At 48.8% G+C, this 19952-nt stretch overlaps 1 protein-coding gene across 8 annotated transcripts in view; it reads right to left on the bottom strand.

The window, feature by feature from the left end:
• The window catches only part of rgs7bpa (regulator of G protein signaling 7 binding protein a), a 176468-nt gene that overhangs the window by 90000 nt on the left and 66516 nt on the right, over positions 1-19952 (bottom strand). For 2 of the 8 annotated variants that reach the window (XM_038791020.1, XM_038791024.1), the window contains exons 1-2: positions 14719-14839; positions 13956-14122 (exon numbers count right to left, since the gene is read on the bottom strand). In XM_038791020.1, coding sequence (XP_038646948.1) covers positions 13956-14122; positions 14719-14769 — 218 coding nt within the window. In that variant the 5' untranslated portion in view covers positions 14770-14839. The other 6 variants (XM_038791022.1, XM_038791025.1, XM_038791021.1 and 3 more) reach the window with 5 other exon arrangements.

The raw sequence follows: 19952 nt of genomic DNA, 5'->3' as shown, positions 1-19952 counted from the left end.
GGTGTGTAGACGAGTTCGAAGTCATATCGGCGGAGACGAAGAAGAATTCGCAGCAGCCGAGGTGTCATGTAATTTCAATTCTTTTGGAATATGTGGACTAAAGGCCTGTGGACTGTTTCCACCGTGAACTTTGGCAGGCCGTATACGTAGTCATGAAACTTGACTATTCCTGTCAGCAGACCCAAGCACTCCTTTTCGATCTGGGCATACCGTTGTTCAGTCGGAGCCATGGCCCTGGAGGCATATGCCACTGGAGCCCAGGACGAGGAGTCCTCTCGCTGGAGGAGCACCGCCCCAATGCCATCCTGGCTTGCGTCTGTTGATATCTTGGTATCCTTGGTTGAGTCAAAGAATGCCAGTACTGGGGCTGCGATGAGCTGCGCATTCAGCTCAAGCCATGCTGCTTGATGTGTGGGAAGTCACTGGAACACTGTGCACTTTTTTACAAGATGCCGGAGGGCTGTGGTGTGGGATGCCATGTTGGGAATGAATTTCCCGAGAAAATTCACCATCCCGAGGAAATGGAGGACCGCCTTTTTGTCCTCCGGGGTCTTCATGGCATTGATTGCCAGCATCTTATCAGCGTCAGGTTGCACACCCTGCTGTGAAATGTGGTCACACAGAAAGTTGATAACGGACCTCCCAAATGAGCATTTGGCCCTGTTGAGCTGGAGGCCGTTTTCATGTATCCTCTGGAAAACTTGTTTGAGGCGAGCGATGTGATCCTCGGGCGTCGTAGACCAGATGATCACGTCGTCCACATAGACTCGCACCCCCTCGATGCCTTCCATCATTTGCTCCATTATGCGATTAAATACTTTGGAAGCCGATATGATACCAAAACGCATGCGGTTGTAGCAATACCTGCCGAACGGAGTGTTAAACGTGCACAGCTTCTGACTGGACTCATCCAGCTGTATCTGCCAGAAGCCACGGGAGGCGTCCAGCTTGGTAATGAATTTGGCATGAGCCATCTCACGCTTAACTCTTCACGCTTTGGGATCGGGTAGTGTTCGCGCATGATGTTGCGATTCAGGTCTTTGGGATCAATGCAAATGCGGAGTTCACCAGAGGGCTTCTTGACGCAGACCATGGAGCTGACCCAGTCTGTTAGTTCCGTGACCTTTGAGATCATACCCTGGTCTTGGAGCTCTCGTAGCTGCGTTTTCAGACGATACTTGAGAGGGGCGCGGTGCATGGACGACTGGGATGGCATTCGGTTTAAGCAATATCTTGTAACGATATGGGAGCATGCCCATTCCATCAAACACGTTGTGGTATTGCGTGAGAATGTCGTCTATATCAGCCTGGAGATCTACATTGGGCGAGGCTGTCGCCGGTGATGAGGACATGGCATGGTCGCGCTGGACCAGATTTAGGTGTTTGCATGTGCGAGCACCGAGCAGGGATGCCTTGTCAGGCCGGACGATCTTGAATCGTAACGTCACTTTGATTGCCTTGTGAGATACACCTAGCTGACACAATCCACTAACAGCTATGGCGTTGCCATTGTAGTCAAGGAGTTGGCAGGCTGGTGGAAGAATGCTAGGTTGGTCTCGGATGCTGTTGAGGTCCGACTGTGATATGAGGTTTGCAGATGCGCCAGTGTACAATTTAAATCGGATGTGAGACTGGTTAACCGTGACGACAGCACACCACTCGTCGTCAGGATCCACAATGAGGATTGAAAGGCGGTTTGCAGGCACGGTGGAGGCCCGCTCGTGCGTGGTGATTATGCCCATCCGGTATGGAGACTCGAGGCAGTCAGCATCGGGGTCCGTTGGGCTGTCGGGATCCGAATCCTGCATGCCTTGTTGTACGCAGCGGATACGTCTGCGCTGCAGCTGGGATCGCTGGCTGTTGCTTGGTGGAGCGGACCTGCAGAATGCCGCGTAATTCCCAGGCTTTCCACACTGTAGACATCGCCTTCCTTTGGCTGGACATTGCCTCTTTAAATGTGTGGAACCACAATTTGGACATGTCATGACGCTGACGTCAGCGCGGTTCGTGCGCCATCGCGCATGCGCAGTGCGGTCGGCCGACGTTCACACATGCGCATCCAGGTCTTCAGCCTTATCGTCCACCCGGTCATGGCGTGCATGCGTAGGGACCCGGGAAAAGCAAGCGAAATGGCCACTCTCCTCGATGCTCAGGCCTTGCATTTTTGGGATGGCCTGCACTCTTTCTGCCTCATGGGAGACCTGTTTTGCATTTTCTGCTGCCCTGATGCGGGAGTAATGATTCCTGGCATGCTCATGGACAACGCACGTTTCGATGGCGACAGAGAGGGTCAACTGTTTGATTTTGAGGAGCTGCTCCCGCAGGGAGTCGGACTGGACCCCGAAAACGATCTGATCCCGGATCATGGAATCAGCCATCGAGTCATAATTACATAACTGAGCTAGGATGAGGAGATGGGTCAAGAAGGGCTGAAAAAGTTCATCCTTACCCTGAAGCCTCTGTTGGAAGATGTACCATTCAAAGCTCTCATTCACCTCAATGTCGCAGTGGTTGTCGAATTTCAGCAGAACTGTCTTGAACTTCGTTCTGTCTTCGCCATTGGCAAACGTGAGCGAGTTATAGATGTGGATGGCGTGGTCCCCCGCAGTCAACAGGAACAGGGCGATCTTCCGGCATCCAATGCTGCCTCGAGGTCGGAGGCCTCGATATACAGGAGGAACTTCTGTTTGAAGACTTTCCAGTTGCCGCCGAGGTTGCTGGACATCCAGAGTTGCGGAGGAGGTTGGATCTTTTCCATGCCGCTGGATGGCTGCGTGCTGGTTGCAGGTTCACTCGAGGTAGGTTAGTTTGAGTTAATAGCTCTCTGGTACCATGATGTGTTTGTTATCTGTGTTGGTCTAACATCGACTGCAACAGGATGCAGTAAAATGTGAAACAGGCTTCCGACACAGGAGATGGTCCAACATTGTTTCATTGAACCTGTTGATTGCTGTACATAATCTGCTGTGGGTTGACACGCTATTAACCTAACTGATAACCTCCTACTGGCTTGACCAGACTAGCTCTCTATCACATGGTGATGATGTTCATTGGCCTGTGCACTGCGACTATCTCCCTAGCCGTGTCCTGCGAGAGAGGGAGAGCCTTAATACCCGGTGGGCTTTATAGTGGTGGTGTCCTGTCTGGTGATTGGTTGTTCTGTGTCATGTGTGTTCATTGGTTATCCTGTGTGGCAATCACTGCCTGTCTGCATCTCATGATATACATGAGTGGATATTATGACAGAACCTTTCCCCCCTCACCTTGAACTTATGCCTCTTTATAATTGTCCTTTCACCCTATCTATACTCCTAATAATTTTATATACTTCTATCAGATCACCCCTCAGCATTCATCTCTCTTGGGATAACAATCCCAGTTTATTCAATCTCTCCTCATAGCTAATACCCTCCATACCAGGCAACATCCTGGTTAACCTTGTCTGTACTCTCTCCAAAGCCTCCACGTCCTTCTGGTAGTGCGGTGAACAGAATTGGACACAGTATTCCAAATGTGGCCTAATCAACGTTCTATATAACTGTAACATAATTTTTGAGCTTTTATACTCGATACCCCGTTCTATGAAGGCAATCATGTCATATACTTTCTTTACCACCTGCCTGTTGTGCCACTTTTAAGGCTCTGTGGACCTGCACGCCCAGATCTCTCTATGTCTCTATGCTCCTGATGGTTCTGCCATTTATTTTATAGCTCCCACCTTAAATTGGATTTACCAGCTACTCTAACATGTAATCATGCATATGATAATTATGGACACATAGATGATTACTGTTTTCACACCTGCACAAATTTCATTTGTTGCAGACTATATAAATGTATGCATTTTCGTATATGAATATAAATGCATGAATATTCACATGGTGCAAACAAACATGAATAAAATAATGAAATATTTGATTTCTAAAAATCCTCTTCATTGCACAAAATGGTAAGTTAAAGTATACAAATTAACTTGGATAAAATCTGAAGGAATCCATGCTTTACTTTATATTCTAACTTATGTCTACTCCATTTCAATTCCCTTAAATGCTGAAGACTATTTGATCCTAAAACCATTTGTGTATTTGAATTTGTTTACTGGCCTAAAGAAAGACATCAGACAGCTTTCAGCAAAACCTGGTTTTAAAAAACTAAACTGCACCATAATGTGAGATGTTTATGTCAGGCGCGATTTACTGGCCTAGTCATGCCCGGCTTGGTGACACGACAAGGCCAATGAATCATATGAGAGGGCTCTCTCGTGATTTACGATCCCTCAGATGTCTCACAAGATTTATCCAAACCTTGCAGGACATCGCGGGCGAGATCCAGATTAACATACTTGAATGAGCCAAGCCGTACAGCTCATATAAATATGTCCGCCCCGGATTTGCCTTGGAACTAACGGCCTCCCCACCGGGGCCAGGACCAGGCGCTGTATAGTATTGGTCCACACAAATGTGGAGCAGGCCTAACGGCACCTGGGGGATTTCTCAGGCCATTTGAGACCCCTGGGTGGTTGGAAGCAGGGCAGGGCAATCCTCTAGCTCTCCCTCGGGCACCTTGGTACTGCAAACTTCGCACCTTGGCACTCCCATTCTGGGGTGTCCGTGCCAAGGTGGCAGAGCCTGAGGAGTCTGTGCCTGAGGAGGACCATGCCCATGAAAGGGGGGACCAGGGCAGTATGAAAGGCAGGTGACCGAAGGGGCGGATATGAAGGCACCTAGGGGTGTAGTTTGGCGTCCTGAAAGAGTGGTGATGAACCTAAAAAGGGACGGGCCCTCAGCGACCCCATAGTGGGGTGTCCTCACTTAGGAGGGGATAATGCCCATGGGTGGAATTCTCCATTGCCCCATGCCGATATCATAATCGCCGATCGGGCGGAGAGTCCCTTCCAACACCCAAATCGGGGCGGCGACGGTTTGACACCAGTTTTCTAGTCTCCGCCTCCTCCGAAATAGCGTCATCGGCAGGCGCTCTCAAGATGCTTCGCCCCCGATGGGCCGAATTCCTGACCGCATGGTTGACATGTGGTCTGAACAGTCTGGAACCCAGCGGGGTGGCTGTGGACTGTGTCTAGCGGCATCAATTTGCCACTGGCCGTGGCGGGAGGAGGGGGCTTCCGCAAGGGCTGGGGGGACTGGTAGGGGGTGGCCAAGGGGTGGACTGCGGGTTCGTATTGGCGGGTCGGGTTCGTGCACGGCCGGCCCCATGTTGTACGCCGCGACCACAGCAGGTCATCACCATGCGCATGCGCAGGCATGGACCTGGCCATTTTATGGCTTTTCGGCACGAGAACTGGGTATTTTACCCGGCGCCGCTGCCTGCCCCTCACAAATCCCAGAATCAGTGAGGGTTCAGCGCCAATTTTGGCGCCGTAAAAAACGCCCGCAAATTCTCAGTTTCAGCCGGCACTGGTCGGGATTCTCTTTTAGCAAATCTGCATATTAGAGCGAGGCTCGTGCCAAGGTACATTCCACCTCAGAGATCTCGGCTGAGCGCCCTTCAGCACTGGTCTCTATAACTGGGGACCAAGCGGAACGGCACTTATGGGGGTCTCCAGGAGATCGGAGGCCCCAAGCTGCATGCCCTTTGGGCAGGGTGGTGCCCTTGAACTCTGGTGCCACCTGGGCACCACCTGGGTGCCAGCCTTGGCACTGACAAGGTTTCAATCTGGCATTTTATTCACGCGCACAATTGGGCCGGGATTGCTCGGTGTGGGTGTTGCGGGGGGTTGCAGACCAGTGCAGCCCTCTCATATTTTGTTCGGGTTGGGGGGAGGTCGGGAATTGTTTCGGGGGCCTCAGTGATCGGGACGCCATTTAGAAATGGCATCTTGATCTCTACTGACAATGGGGAATTCCGGCAAGAGGAGCTCCCCACTGCACACTGAGCTAGACAGCTGGTTTGTGATGCAGAACAAGGCCAGCAGCACGGGTTCAATTCCCGTACCAGCTGAGAATTCTGAATTCTCCCTCTGTGTACCCGAACAGGCGCCGGAATGTGGCGACGAGGGGACTTTCACAGTAACTTCATTGCAGTGTTAATGTAAGCCTACTGGTGACAATAAAGATTATTATTATTATTACAAAATGGGGTTAAGTGTGGTCTCAGGCACACGCTCCTCATTCAGGCCCCTTATTCAACACGAGTCATGTTGAATAGACAAGTGTTTCTCGGCATTATGAGTGCCGGGAAACACACGGCTAAACGTGCTCACTTGGAGACTGTGGGTGCGATTCTCTGCAAATGCGGTGAGTCGTAAAGGCTGCCGTGAAATTGGCCGTGTTTCACGGCAGCCTCCGCGCCCCCTCCCGGGACCTGATTCTACCCCCCCCCGGGCAGGGCTAGCAGCGCGGCCCCGTGAAGCACGGCATCGTGGGCTTAGCGGCCGTTGCTAAGTCCGCGCGCCAAGCGTCACGGCGGCTGACGCGCACGATGACGTCAGCCGCGCATGCGCGGGTCGTCATGCCCCTCAACCGTCCCGTGGACTGATCCTGCGGGGCGGCGGAGGAACAAATAGTGCGCGGGTATAGGACCCGCTGCCCGCAATCGGTGCCCACCGATTGCAGGCCCATGCCACCCTTGGCACGGCCGTGGTGCGGCCGTGCCAATCGGTGCCATGGTTGTCCAGGACAGCACTTTGCGGCCGTTTTCACGAACGGTGAGAGCAGGTGTGATTGCGTTCGTGAAAACGGCCGTAAAGGCCTGGGAACTCGGCCCATCGGCCTGGGGAGAATCGCTGTTCGCCGTAAAAAACAGCGAGCAGCGATTTGTGCCGTGGGGCGGCCGGGGGGGAGAATAGCGGGAGGGTGGGAAAAATGTCGGGAAGGCCCTCCCGCTATTCTCCGACCCGTCGTGGGCAGCGGAGAATCGCGCCCTTTGTTCTCTTTTGGGAGAATTGCGCTCTTAGAAAATCTTTGGTTGAATTGCACCCATCATCTGTGGATAAGTCAACGAGTTACACACTATTGAACATTACATGTCTTTATATCAAGATAGCAACCATAAAATTTGTATGTGACTTGCATTCTTGATGTTATGATTTTTGAATAAGGAGGTCATTTAACAACTGTTGAACTATAACTTCCGCTTCTAATAAATCTACACATTTCTTGGAATTTTGGTAAGAAATTCTCTTTCTTTACTATAGAGATTCTAACGTGAAAAAATACATCTGGCATATCAGGATAATTCATTCTATGTTGCAACTGACAATAAAGGTCTGGATTTTAGCCTGGGGGCAACTATGATGGGGGATGGAGGGCTACTGTTTTGAGGTACCTCATTAAGTTGTAATGGAAGAAATGGTCATTAATCAAGTGGTTATGTTAAGGCTGGATTTAAAATAGGTCTAAACAGCACTAAAAAGATGCTGTAAGGTTTCTGCTTTGGATGGGCACCAAATCAGATATTTGTGCTGAGCTCAGCATAAGCCGTGCCCAAAACAAACAGTAGACAACTGTGCAAAGTCAGATAACAAAGGACACTGCAAAATAAACACTGTTCATAAATACTGGACGGGATACTCGTGGCGCGCCCCCAGGACTCTCCGTCTCACCAGCCGGCCAATGGGGTTTCTCATTGTGGGCAGTTCCCCAACCCCCGTTAGGAACTCCCGGGTTGCCGGCGCAACGGAGAATCCCGACAGCGGAGAATCCAGCACTTTCTTTGAAAGGGCAACGTATGTAGGTAGTCAAACTCCAATTAAAACATAATTAAATTAAACAATTATGAAATTACACATACATGGGCCTGGATTCTTCACTGCGTATTTAGCCCCTACTATACTCCCTGTACACACACGACTGTGTGGCAAAATTTGGTTCCAACTCCATCTACAAGTTTGCTGACAATACGACCATATTGGGCCGGATCTTGAATAACGACGAGTCAGAATACAGGAGGGAGATAGAGAACCCAGTGGAGTGGTGCAGCGACAACAATCTCTCCCTCAATGCCAGCAAAACTAAATACTTGGCCATTAACTTCAGGAAGCAAAGTACATTACACACCCCTTTCAGCATCAACGAGGTGGAGATGGTTATCAGTTTCAAATTCCGAAGGGTACACATCTCCAAAAATCTGTCCTGGTCCACGTCGATGCTACCACCAAGAAAGCACAACAGCGCCTGTACTTCCTCAGGAAACTGAGGAAATTCAGCATGTCCACATTAACTCTTCCCAACTTTTAGAGATGCACTATAGAAAGCATCCTATCGGGCTGCATGACAGCCTGGTATGGCAACTGCTCGGCCCAGGACCGCAAGAAACTTCAGAGAGTCGTGAATACCGCCCAGTCCATCACACAAACCTGCCTCCCATCCATTGACTCTAGCTACACCTCCTGCTGCCTGGGGAAAGCAGGCAGCATAATGAAAGACCCCTCCCACCCGGCTTACTCACTCTTCCAACTTCTTCCATCAGGCAGGAGATACAGAAGTCTGAGAACTCGCACGAACAGACTCAAAAACAGATTCTTCCCCACTGTCACCAGACTCCTAAATGAACCTCTTATTGACTGACCTCATTAACACTACACCCCTGTATGCTTCATCCGATGCCGGTGTTATGTAGTTACATTGTGTACCTTATGTTGCTCGATTATGTATTTTCTTTTATTTCCTTTCTTTTCATGTACTTAATGATCTGTTGAGCTGCTCGCAGAAAAATACTTTTCACTGTAACTGGGTAGACGTGACACTAAAAAAAATCCAAATCTACCGCCGGTCGCGGGTCCCTGATGCGGCAGAAACTCAAAACATTGGATTGGAGCTGAGCGTTGGCGAGCACCGAGCCGATCACAGCCCCTCCCGCTGGCAGTGGGATTGGGGTTCATGCCCACGTGCCAATGGGACAATGTAAATGAATGCAAATGGGTCTTAATACCCGATTTGCATGCACTTAGCGAACCTGATACCCTATTCTCTGGCTCTCTATGATTCCCCGGTCCTCTGGTCAGGAACTATGTGGACAGGAATGACTGGAGGTCTCACCAAATGTGAGCCTGATGTGGTGGCCCTCATGTTGACCAAGGAAGTCCACCTCGCCCCCCATTAAACACCTGCCCACCCCTCCTCTACCAAACCCCAACTCCCTGGGACCCCCTAAAATGGGAGACCCCTCCAAGAGACCCCCTATATAGTGAGACTCCCCCACAGGGACCCCTTCACAGGGAGACTCCCAACAGGGACCCCCTTAATAGGGGAACCCCCACCACGGAACCCCCACCACGGAACCCTTAACTAGTGGGACTCCCCCACAGAAACACTATTAGAGGGACCCCCACAGGGATCCCTAACTAGTGGGACCCCTCGCCACAGACCCTCCAGAAAAAGGATGCCCAAAGATGTACAGGTTAGGTGGATTGGCCATGCTAAATTACCCCTTAGTGTCCAAAAGGTTAGGTGGGGTTATTGGGTTACAAGGATAGGGTGGGGCCGTGGGCCTTGATAGGATGTTCTTTCAGAGGGTCGGCTCAGGCTTGATGGGCTGAATAGCCTCCTCCTGCACTGTAGGGGTTCTTTGATGCTATGATGCTGGATTCCCTCGAGAATCCCACCTATGCTTCGCCAAAAATAGAATTGCATGGCGAGGAATGTTGAACTGCTTCCTGATTTGCGCTCACAGAGGAAATGTAAATCAATAGTAATTCTCCTCCAGAGGGAAAACATAGGGCGGGATTCTCCGTTTCCTGACACCGAAATCGTGTTCGCCGATCGGGTGGAAAATGAGCCCTGATGGCCGGTCAGCCATGCTCTACCACCTCCAGATGGAGGGGAGGTTTACTGGATAGCTTGTTGGGCCCGGAGGAAACACGTCTGCACTTGCTGGCCCATAAGAAGTGCTAGAAATGCACTTACTGCAAGGATCCATCCCTTCTTGCCTCTTTTAAACTGCCAAGTTTCCCCGAAGCCTGATAAACCGGGTTGCCTGTGGTTAACAATATAATAACTGTTAATCCAAATGACCAACCCATTTCCCACAACTGGGTCCATCACTCGCCACTCATTTGCATGCTTTGCATGACATGACTCCAAACCATCTGTTCGATGGGGTTAAGGTTCATACCATGGTAAATGTTAAAAAGCCTGGAAATATCTCATTGATTTTAACTGTACACTGATTAGACAAGTATTCTGTATTTTCACATACAATACTTAAGCTTTGAAGCCTGTCTGTATTCTGTCTGTACTGTGTTTTTGTTGCAACAGAAAATTGATGACATCCTTTACTTTCTTATATCAATCTAACTCCACTACTATCCTGCACCCTAGTAATACAGGGCGAAATTCTCCGCCCCCCACGACGGGTGGGAGAATAGCGGGAGGGCCTTCCCGACTTTTTTGACGCCCTCCCGCTATTCTCCCACCCCCCCGCCGAAATCCCGACACGAATCGCTGCCGCCGTTTTTTTACGGCCGGCAGCGATTCACAGCTGTTAGAAGGGCCGAAGTCCCAGCCCTTTACGACCTTTTTACGAACGGCAAACACACCTGGTCCTGCCGTTCGTAAAAACGTCGTGACCACCTGGAAAAAAATAACCATGGCACCGATTGGCACGGCAGTACCACGGCCGTGCCAAGGGTGCCATGGGCCCGCGATCGGTGCCCACCGATCGCGGGCAGCGGGCCCGATGCCCGCGCACTATTTGTCCTTCCGCCGCCCCGCAGTATCAATACGCGGGGCGGCTGAGGGGCAACCCGGACCGCGCATGCGCGGGTTTCGCGCAAAAACGCGATGACGTCACCCGCGCATGCGCGGGTGGCGTCTTCCCACCTGCGCATGCGCGGCTGACGTCATATGACGCGTCAGCCGGCGCTAAGTCCGACAAGCGGGTTTAACGATTTTCGTTAAGCCCGACTTGTCGGAGCCTCCGACGTCGGGCTGCTAGCCCCGACGGGGGACCAGAATCGGTCCCCCGTCGGGAAGGGGCGCGATGCCGTAAAACCCGCCCGGGTTTTACGGCGGTTTGACGATTTTTCCCGTTTTGGGAGAATTTCGCCCACAATGTTTGAAGTGTTTTTGAGAGGTGAAAGTTCTGGTTATGATTGGAGAATTGGAGAAAGCAGAGCATTTAACAGCCAGTTTAAATGGAATTCTGCCAAACAACCTCCAACTATTAATGATTTTTTTTTTCATTCTTAATATTTTCTCACTTCATCTTCTTTCCTCATTGATAGGTGCAAACTCATGTCAGGGTATGATCAAAATAAACCTGATCATTTATAGAGCACCTGTCCTACTGAATGGTGGATCGTTTTCCAAAGTCATTATACAAACAAAAGCAGCAGTCGTCTCGTACCAATAAGAACCCACAAATAGTTGTGAGTTGAATAACAATCTGTTATGTTGTGGTTGAGGCAGGAATGTTGACTGAGAAACTGGAAGAACATCTCGTTCTTCTTCAAAAGGTGGCATGGGATTTTTGCAGTCTATCTGAATCATGGGAACAGGCACATAGAACTTTGGCTTAACATTTCATCTGAGGCTCCCTGAGCAATAGCAGTCACCTGCTGTGCCAAAATATTACTACTTCTGCTTTCTTAGGCAGTGAGTGTTGGAAGATTCAATGCGGGGAAAGGAAATTAATCATATTGAAACAAAATTACGTTCTTAACTAATATCAATCTTCTTATATTACTACTGTTGTCCAGCTGAGATAAGTTAATTCAATGCATTTTGTTACTGAATGATGCAATAACTGCAAGTAGCCGTTGAATCAACTTTATCTTGAAATAAATCTCCAATGGTTGAAATTTCGCTGCAGCTGATGAACAAACTGATGGTGGCACGATCACCATGATCTTCTGGGTAACTACAGTTTGAATCCTATTCTTCTGACTAATGCAGGTACAGGACAAAGTCCAGGGCTGGTACAGGACCACATTTAGGGTGGCACGGTAGCACAGTGGTTAGCACTGTTGATTCACAGCGCCAGGGACCCGGGTTCAATTCCCGGCATGGGTCACTGTCTGTGTGGAGTCTGCATGTTCTCCCCGTGTCTCTATGGCTTTCCTCCGGGTGCTCCGGTTTCCTCCCACAGCCCAAAGATGTGCGGGTTAGGTCAATTAGTCACGCTAAATTGCCGCTTAGTGTCCAAGGTTAGGTGGGGTTGCTGGATTGCAGGGATGGAGTGGAGGTGTGAGCTTAGGTAGTGCGCTCTTTCTGGAGCCAGTGTAGATTCAATGGGCCAAATGGCCTCCTTCTGCACTGTAAATTCTATGACTTCTATAACTATGACTTCTGTGCCAAATACGATACATAACTGGGGCTTGTTCTCTTCCAAAATGTACTCCAGGAAAATTACAGTTCTCAGATATTTTCAAAATCCTCATTGCTGTTTTCAAACCCGTTTTTGGCGTCACTCCAACCTGTTCCTGTCCAGATCGAAGCTCACAGATCTTTTGTTCTTCCAGTTTTGACCAATATCACATTGGCCAGCCTAGACTTCAATTTTCTTGCCACATCCTACAGCCATACAGCCCCCCCCCCCCCATTCTGAAATTCTGTATGAAACTTTATTTACCTGGCGAGGACTCTCACCCCCCCCCCCCCCCCCCCACTTCAAATGCTAGATAACATATCTGAGATGATTGCGTTATTCTTAGAGTAAATTGTTCAGTTTCAAATATACAATACTATATGCTAAGAGTTTGGGAAGGCATTTTTATTTTATGGCAATGTATTTTTAATGAGAAATATTTCACTTAATTCAGTTGTAAGTTAGAAATAATTAGGGTGAAATTTGTCTTTGACAATCCTGCAAAATGAGCAATCATGAATTGGCAGCCCATTTTAAACTTTGCACACTTCTCTGTTCCACAGAAAGCTTGGGGGCCATAAACAGCAATTGATTCATTATTGCCCCTTCTGCACCACTGGCAAAGACCCATTTCCCTTTCCATCCCCACTGAATTTTAACAAAGGCTCTATTGCAATGGTCAGTTTTGGAAACAAATTAAAATTACATTTTTCCTCAATAAAGAAGAAAATTCAGCCAATTTGCTCCCCTCTTCTACATTTCTATGGCACGCACATGGGCTCCAAGTACCCTCCACGGTCTAAATGAAGTGGTCATTTAACAAGTGAGAGTTTACATAGCAAATATTAGCAGGATATTTAACAGCAGAATGGGGAGGGGGCAACAAAACTGAGCTGGAGCCTGTCAAACTCAAAAGTCCACACATGAGCCTTTTTCAGAGCAGCCATTCTAACCATCAGGTATGTGGTGTGGGGACACTAATAGTTTCTCCCCTCATTAGCGATGGGCCCTGAGATCAATTGCAGCATTTCCATTTCTGTTTCTACCTGGCTGATGGAATGGAATCCTCTTTGGTGCAAGAGCCCAACCAATCACTCATTAAATCCGTTAGTTGTCAAAGGAAATATTATTTCCCCAACGTAACAAAAATCTCAAGTAAAAACGGACAGCGACAGAATTGCAATGTAATGTTCCTGAACCAGGGGTCTGGCCGTCTCTGCAAAGCCGGGACCGCTTAACGGACAGCACAAGGGTGGCAAAAGGGGACGACAAGATATGACCGCCGTTTCCTTTTCAAACCCAACGCACGTCTTGCAAATGGCACATTGGACGGAATCGCTGCGTGTGCCAGGATGGTGTCACTGACTTGGAACAGCGAGCAGGGAGAAACTGACCAGGGCAAGAAACTGACAACAAATCGTTGTTGTAACTTAAAGGCTGAGGGGAACAACCTTCTGCGTTAACTCTTAAAAATCTGACAGTGTAAAAACTATTAAACAAATAATTCTAACACACCGCTCTGTAATTTAAAAATGCAGCTTTCAGATCTCGATCCACGTCTGTTACCCACCCCCCAAAAAAACAACCCCCTTCAAGATGGATAAGTTTGTTGAGAGTTTGGGGATGGTGCGGGTGGAAGTTGGAGTGAAAGTCCCGCATTGCTGAGTGTGAATGGAAAGAAGCTTACTCACCCCGAGATCGCCGAGAGTTTCTGATGCGCGCCTTGTGCCATCTCACAACCTTTGGTGCGAGTCTTGTGCATTTCAGCTCGAAGGGAGGGGGAATCCACCGAGGCATCTCCGATGGAAATGACCAGCTCGCGGTAAAGGGCCACCTGTGTGTTGAAGTCTTGCACCAGCTGAAAAAGACAGAAAACTCCGGTGGTCATCGGCCCTTTGGCAGAAAGCGACAGGGAAAAAATGGGCGCTGGGGTGTGGTTGTGGGGGTGGGGGGGAGGGGGAACAGCTCGGACTTTGTTGCCATTTAGACGGAGGATGAAAGAAAATTGAAGATCAATGGCGGGGCTGCCATTCTGAGCGGCTGTGATACAAACATCCACATCTGACAAATAACAGGGAGCGCCTTTAGCCCGGCACCATTAACATTCTCATGTCATGGCGCAGAGTCTTTCAAAATGTAACTCCCACCAGTTATACCTGTGCAGCTTCCATCTGAGCCTCAAATCAATGCAACCACTGCAAGTAAGTCTGACTAGATCCTGCCCGTCAACATCAGTGCATCGACACAATCTTGGAAAAGGACATGTTCGCACTTTCCAGGATTGATGTGCTGCCCTCCACTCGGATCTAACACTTTTGTTCACACGCTTACTTGATTTTTTTTTAAACAAAAACCCCGCAGAGTGGTTCTAGTTAGGCGGAGTGACTTGTGTCCTCTTGACACGGGAACTCCACTTGGTATTCAGTAAAGCTCTTCAATGTGCACCCAACTCACATGCAACAGAACAGAGATAAGCCGTGCCATAAATAGAGGCGTCAGAATCATGGTGAATTCCAGTCATCACCCAGGCCAATACTCCACATTAACAAATACGGTTGTGCATTTACACGTGATCGGAATTGGAAGCAGTTTGGGGGGGGGGGGGTATATAAAAACAAAGCAATTGATTCTTCCTTGTTAGTTGCACCTACCATCTTACACAGCTGGGGTGGGTTTGGCGGCGCTCTCTGAGCTGCCTCCCTCCCTCCCCTCCCCTCTCCCCTGCGCCCTGCCCGCCTGGAGGAAGGAGACAGGCGACTAGCGGCGGGGTTGGCGCCCATTCAGTGCTGAACTCATGCAGACACAATCCGAGGAGAGCTACCCTTTCGCGGTGGCTGAGGCGATTTGCGATGAATTGCAGGTTCCGGGAGGCAAATTGCGTTCTCACAATGCAAGAAAAGAGGAGACTTGTTTTTGTTTGTTTTTAATTATTCCGTCCCCCCCCCCCCCCCCACACACACACATTAACCTTGAGCCTGCGGAGCGGGCACTGCCTCTAAACATGCATCAAAGTCACCAGTATTTAATAGCGGAAAGATCCCAATGTTAGCATGCTCCGTGCTGCTGAGGGTGGGTGCTTTCAATCCGGAGATATTCACATCTCGGAGATTTAGTGGTTTCCATTAATAAAACTGACAGCTCCGCAAATCCTACACCGGAACGATCCCCGCCTTTAATGCTCACGGGGCGAGGGAGGCCACACCACAAACAGCTTTTTTTTTCACCTCAAAATAAAAATGAAAGAGTGCCGTCGCCTCTCGTGTTAAGTCTTCCGAATGGCTCTTTTTTTCTCCCCCTCTCTGGCGGCTCTAACCTTGCTGGGAATGCAGGGATCAGGCAAGCTGACGTGGATAGCGACACAAGACATGGATAGGACAGGAATACTAATGCAACCCCAATTGCTGAATCTTGCTACCTAGACACCGAGCCGGGGAAATGCGAAACGGCGTCGGCAAAGCAAATGTCAAGACGGAAAGGTTCGAGGCAGCCTTGAAACAGAACATTTCCCTTGGCATTTAGCACCGTGCGTGAGGGTTGCACTCCGGTCACTGCAACAGATCAGTCATAGTCCTGATCACGTTTTCATCCTGTTCATCCAAACTTCCACTCGTCTTTGGGAGCTCGCCATTTCCGTCAAACTAAAATTAGGTAAATGGGACCTCACCTCAGTTGTCCGCAGGGTCATTTTATGAGGCACCTTTCTGCCCGAGTTAAGGTGAGAAAGTCGGCCCGACGCGAGTTACCGCCAAAATCCACATTTGGTCACTTCTGAAATGTATCAATCACAGCGAATGTAGAAATCACCACAGCGCATGTTACTGAACAAACTCTCAATCCACTCAAGCTGAGATTTCTGGCGGGAGCGTTTATCCATTTATTTAGGAATTTGATCGGCAGCTGGAAAGCATTTGTTCAAACAATCACATCAGGATTAGGAGTGACATTTCTATCACTGGTGTCTGCAGGGAATTCACAATCCCCGCTCGCTGTTGGCAGCCGGTGAAATGTTGCCCCCATTCTGAAACGGGAAGCACAAAGATAACAAAAAGCGGGCAAGATGCCGGGGGATGAGTAAACTCGATGGCCAAGAGGGGCTGGTCCTGCTGGGAGGTCTGTAACGTTTCCCAACATCAAAACGAATACTAAAGTCAGGCAGTGAAAACATTAATGAAAGAAAGAATTTAGGGACCAGAAAGCAAATTTACTCATAGAGGCGTTGGACATGGCCGAGTGACTAAATGAATACTCTGCATCCATCTTCACCACGGAAGAAGATGTGGTCGGAGTCATAGTGAAAGGGATGTAGCTGAGATACTAAGTGGACCAACAGTTGACAAAGAAGAGGTATTAAAAAGGTTGACTCTACTTAAAGTTGAGGTTGGGGGTTGGGGAGGGGAGGTGAGGTCAGAGAGAGTGGGGCAGGAGGTGAGGATGGGAGGGAGGCCGGGAGAAAGGGGGAGACAAGATGGGTGGGGGAAAAGTGAGCCTGGGGTGGGTGGGAGGCAGGCAAGGCTGACGGATGGGAGGTGAGGCCAAGAGACCAGAGGCGAGTCTTGGGAGCGAGGCCAGGAGACAAGTTCCAGGAGTGAGGGTAGGAGGTGAGTTCCAGGAGCAAGGGCAGAAGACTAGGCCCAGAGTGGCGTGGCAGTGTGCGGAAGGTGCCCTGATGCAAGGTCAGAAGCACTGGGAGAAAGGGTTTGTGAACATACAGGCCACAGAAATTAGTATTTGTAAATAAATGGTTTTGGGGAAATTAATGGGATTGAAGACGGATAAATCTCCAGGGGCTGATAATTTTAATTCCAGAGTACTTAAGGAAGTGGCCCTAGAAATAGTGGATCCATTGGTGGTCATTTTACAAAATTCTTCGGACTCTGGAATGGTTCCTAAAGATTGGAATGAAGCTAATATAACTCCACCATTCAAAAAGGGAGGTAGAGAAAAAACAGGGAACTATAGACCAGTGTAGACTAATTAATGAACACCAACATAGATAAAGATAAACTGTGTTTAAGCAACTTGATTGAGATTTCTAATGAGATAACAAAGAGGGTTGATGAGTGCAATGTGGTTGGTGTGATTTATGTGGACTACTAATAGGAATTTGATAATTTGCCACATAATAGGCTTGTGCCACATAAAAGACTTGCCAGCAAAGTTGAAATTCATGGAATAAAAGGGACAGTAGAAACATACAAAATTTACTGTGTGACAGGAAACAGAAAGTATCGGTGAACGGTTGTATTTCAGATTAGTGGAAGGGAAATCATGGGATTTCCCAGGGGCCAGTACTAGGGCCACTACTTTTCTCCATATATGTCAATGACTTAGACTTGGATTTACAGGGCATAATTTCAAAATTTGAAGATGACACAAAACGTGAAAGTATTGTGAACCATGAGCAGGATAGTGAAAAACATCAAGAGGGCAAAGACAGGCTGCTGGAATGGGCAGACACATGGCAGATACAAATTAATGTGAAAATGTGTGGAGAGATACGCTTTAGTGGGAAAAACAAGGAGAGCCAATGTAAACTAAATTTCTAAATGGAATGTAGGAACAGAGATACCTTGGAGATGTACATGCACAAATCATTGAAGTGGTAATGCAGGTTGAGAAAGTGTATAAAATGACATATGGACCCTGGGCTTTATAAATCATAGCATGTAGTGCAAAAGCAAGGAAGTTATCATGAGCACAACTGGAGTAGTCTCGCAAAATTTGGGCACCGCACGTTAGGAAGGATGTGAAAGCTCTAGAGAGGATGCAGAAAAGATTCATGAAAATAGTTCCGGGGTGAGGAACTTCAATTGTGTGGATAGATTGGAGCAGTTTGTGTCGGTCTTCTTAAAGATGAAAAGGTTGAGAGGAGAATTGATAGAAGTGTTCAAAATCATGAGTGGCCTGGATAGAATAGGCAGAGATTAAACTGTTTCCATTGGCAGAAGGGTAGCGAACTTGAGTGCATGATTTAAAGTGATTGGCAAAAGAACCAATAGCAGCAAGAGGAAAAACCTTTCATGCACTGAGTGGTTAGGATTCAGAATCCACTGCCTGAGGATGTGGTGGAGACAGATACAATTGTGGTTTTTCAAACAGAACTGGTTAAGTACCTGAAAGAAAAATTGCAGTGCTTACAAGGAAGGGGGTAGGATTAGTTAAATTGTGCTTGCAAAGACTCAGCAGGTCTTCTTCAGTACTGTACTCATTCTATGATTGCATGAAATGAAGGATAAAGTTACTTTTACTTCAACACAAAATTTGTTTAATTGTACTAGTCAATATTCAGTGTTCTGAATATTCAGTGTTTAATATTCCTGGGGCACCAATACCAGGTACCGTATTCAATTCAAGCTGGTAGGAGAGGGAATAATTTGAACATAAGAAATAAGGAGTTGGTGGAGGTCATTGAGCTCCTTCATTCAATAAGTTCTATGTGAACTCCATCTTCCTGCACAAAGGGTGCTAATCTGAGGCCAGATTCCCCAATTCCGAGGCTAAGTGTGGAGGATCCATGGCGTTTTATGTCGAAAAAAATCATCGCCGCCTCCTCACCGATCCTCCGACCGATGAGGGCTAGCCGCCGTGCCACGTAAAACTCCCGGCCTCCACGAAATAAACGGCTGAAGAATGGCCGGGTCCGTGGACCGCATGCGCAAGGCGATGACCTGCGGCAGTCACGTCGTAAAAAATGGCGCCGGCCATGCGCAGACTCGACCTGTCAAATAGTGCTCCCCTGAACACCAACTGGTCACCCCCCACCAGTCCCCCCCCCAGCCCTCGCAGAAGTCCTCATCCGGCCAGCAGCATGGCTCCCGCCTGACTGTGGTGGCGCTGGACACAGTCCGCAGCTGCCACACCTGGTTCCCGCACGGCTGGGACCAGAAATGAACCACGCCATCATGAACTTGGCATATCGGGGGCGGAGCATCGGGGTAGGGCATTCAGGTGAAACGCTGAGGCCGTCCCAACGACGTCCTGCACGTTCCGCGATGAGGGGGTGGAGCATACAAAACTTGTGTCAAACAGGCGCCGCCCCTGATTTTGACGTAAAAAGGGATTCTCCGCCCGATCGCTGATTACGAAACTGGCGGCGGGGTACAGAGAAACTCGCCCCTCATCGTTCAGTAACCAAAAAGTCTATCTACCTCTGCCCTGAATATACTCAGCAACTGAGTATCCACAGTTGTAGCCACTGTAGCCACCTAAAATGGACACTGAACCAAACAAAATGGAGAATCGCTAAGACTGTAGGGAAAAACAGTTTAGCCAAGGCAAACAGCCTGCAAACACTCATTAGCATTTTGCAAGCAGCAAAACCAGTTTCTGGCCAGGTGGAAGATCTCCAACCAAAGGTGATAATGGCAGAACGTTTACATACTAATGAGGCAGTCCAGATCTAGGCACACACAATGGCAACATTTGGGTTTGAATAAGATACTTTAAGTGGATGTCCAGACAGAGCGGCACCAGAAGTATCCACTATAGAAACCGCCCCCACCATCGAGAAAGACCCTCACATTGGAGGAATTCAAAAGATATCGATTGGAAGCGATCCAATCGATACCTGAAGGTAAAGCCCGCCCAGGAAGAGGGAAGGACATTGGGGACCCCTATAAAAATAGACCCCCACACATGGTCCTGTCTGTTGTTTCGTGCTCCGGCTTTGACCAAGACCTCCAACGTGT

This window comes from Scyliorhinus canicula, chromosome 3, assembly GCF_902713615.1.
Source record: "Scyliorhinus canicula chromosome 3, sScyCan1.1, whole genome shotgun sequence".
Classification (NCBI taxonomy): domain Eukaryota; kingdom Metazoa; phylum Chordata; class Chondrichthyes; order Carcharhiniformes; family Scyliorhinidae; genus Scyliorhinus; species Scyliorhinus canicula.
The sequence above is the reverse complement of the archived record's forward strand: the minus strand, read 5'-3'. Positions and strand labels throughout refer to the sequence as shown.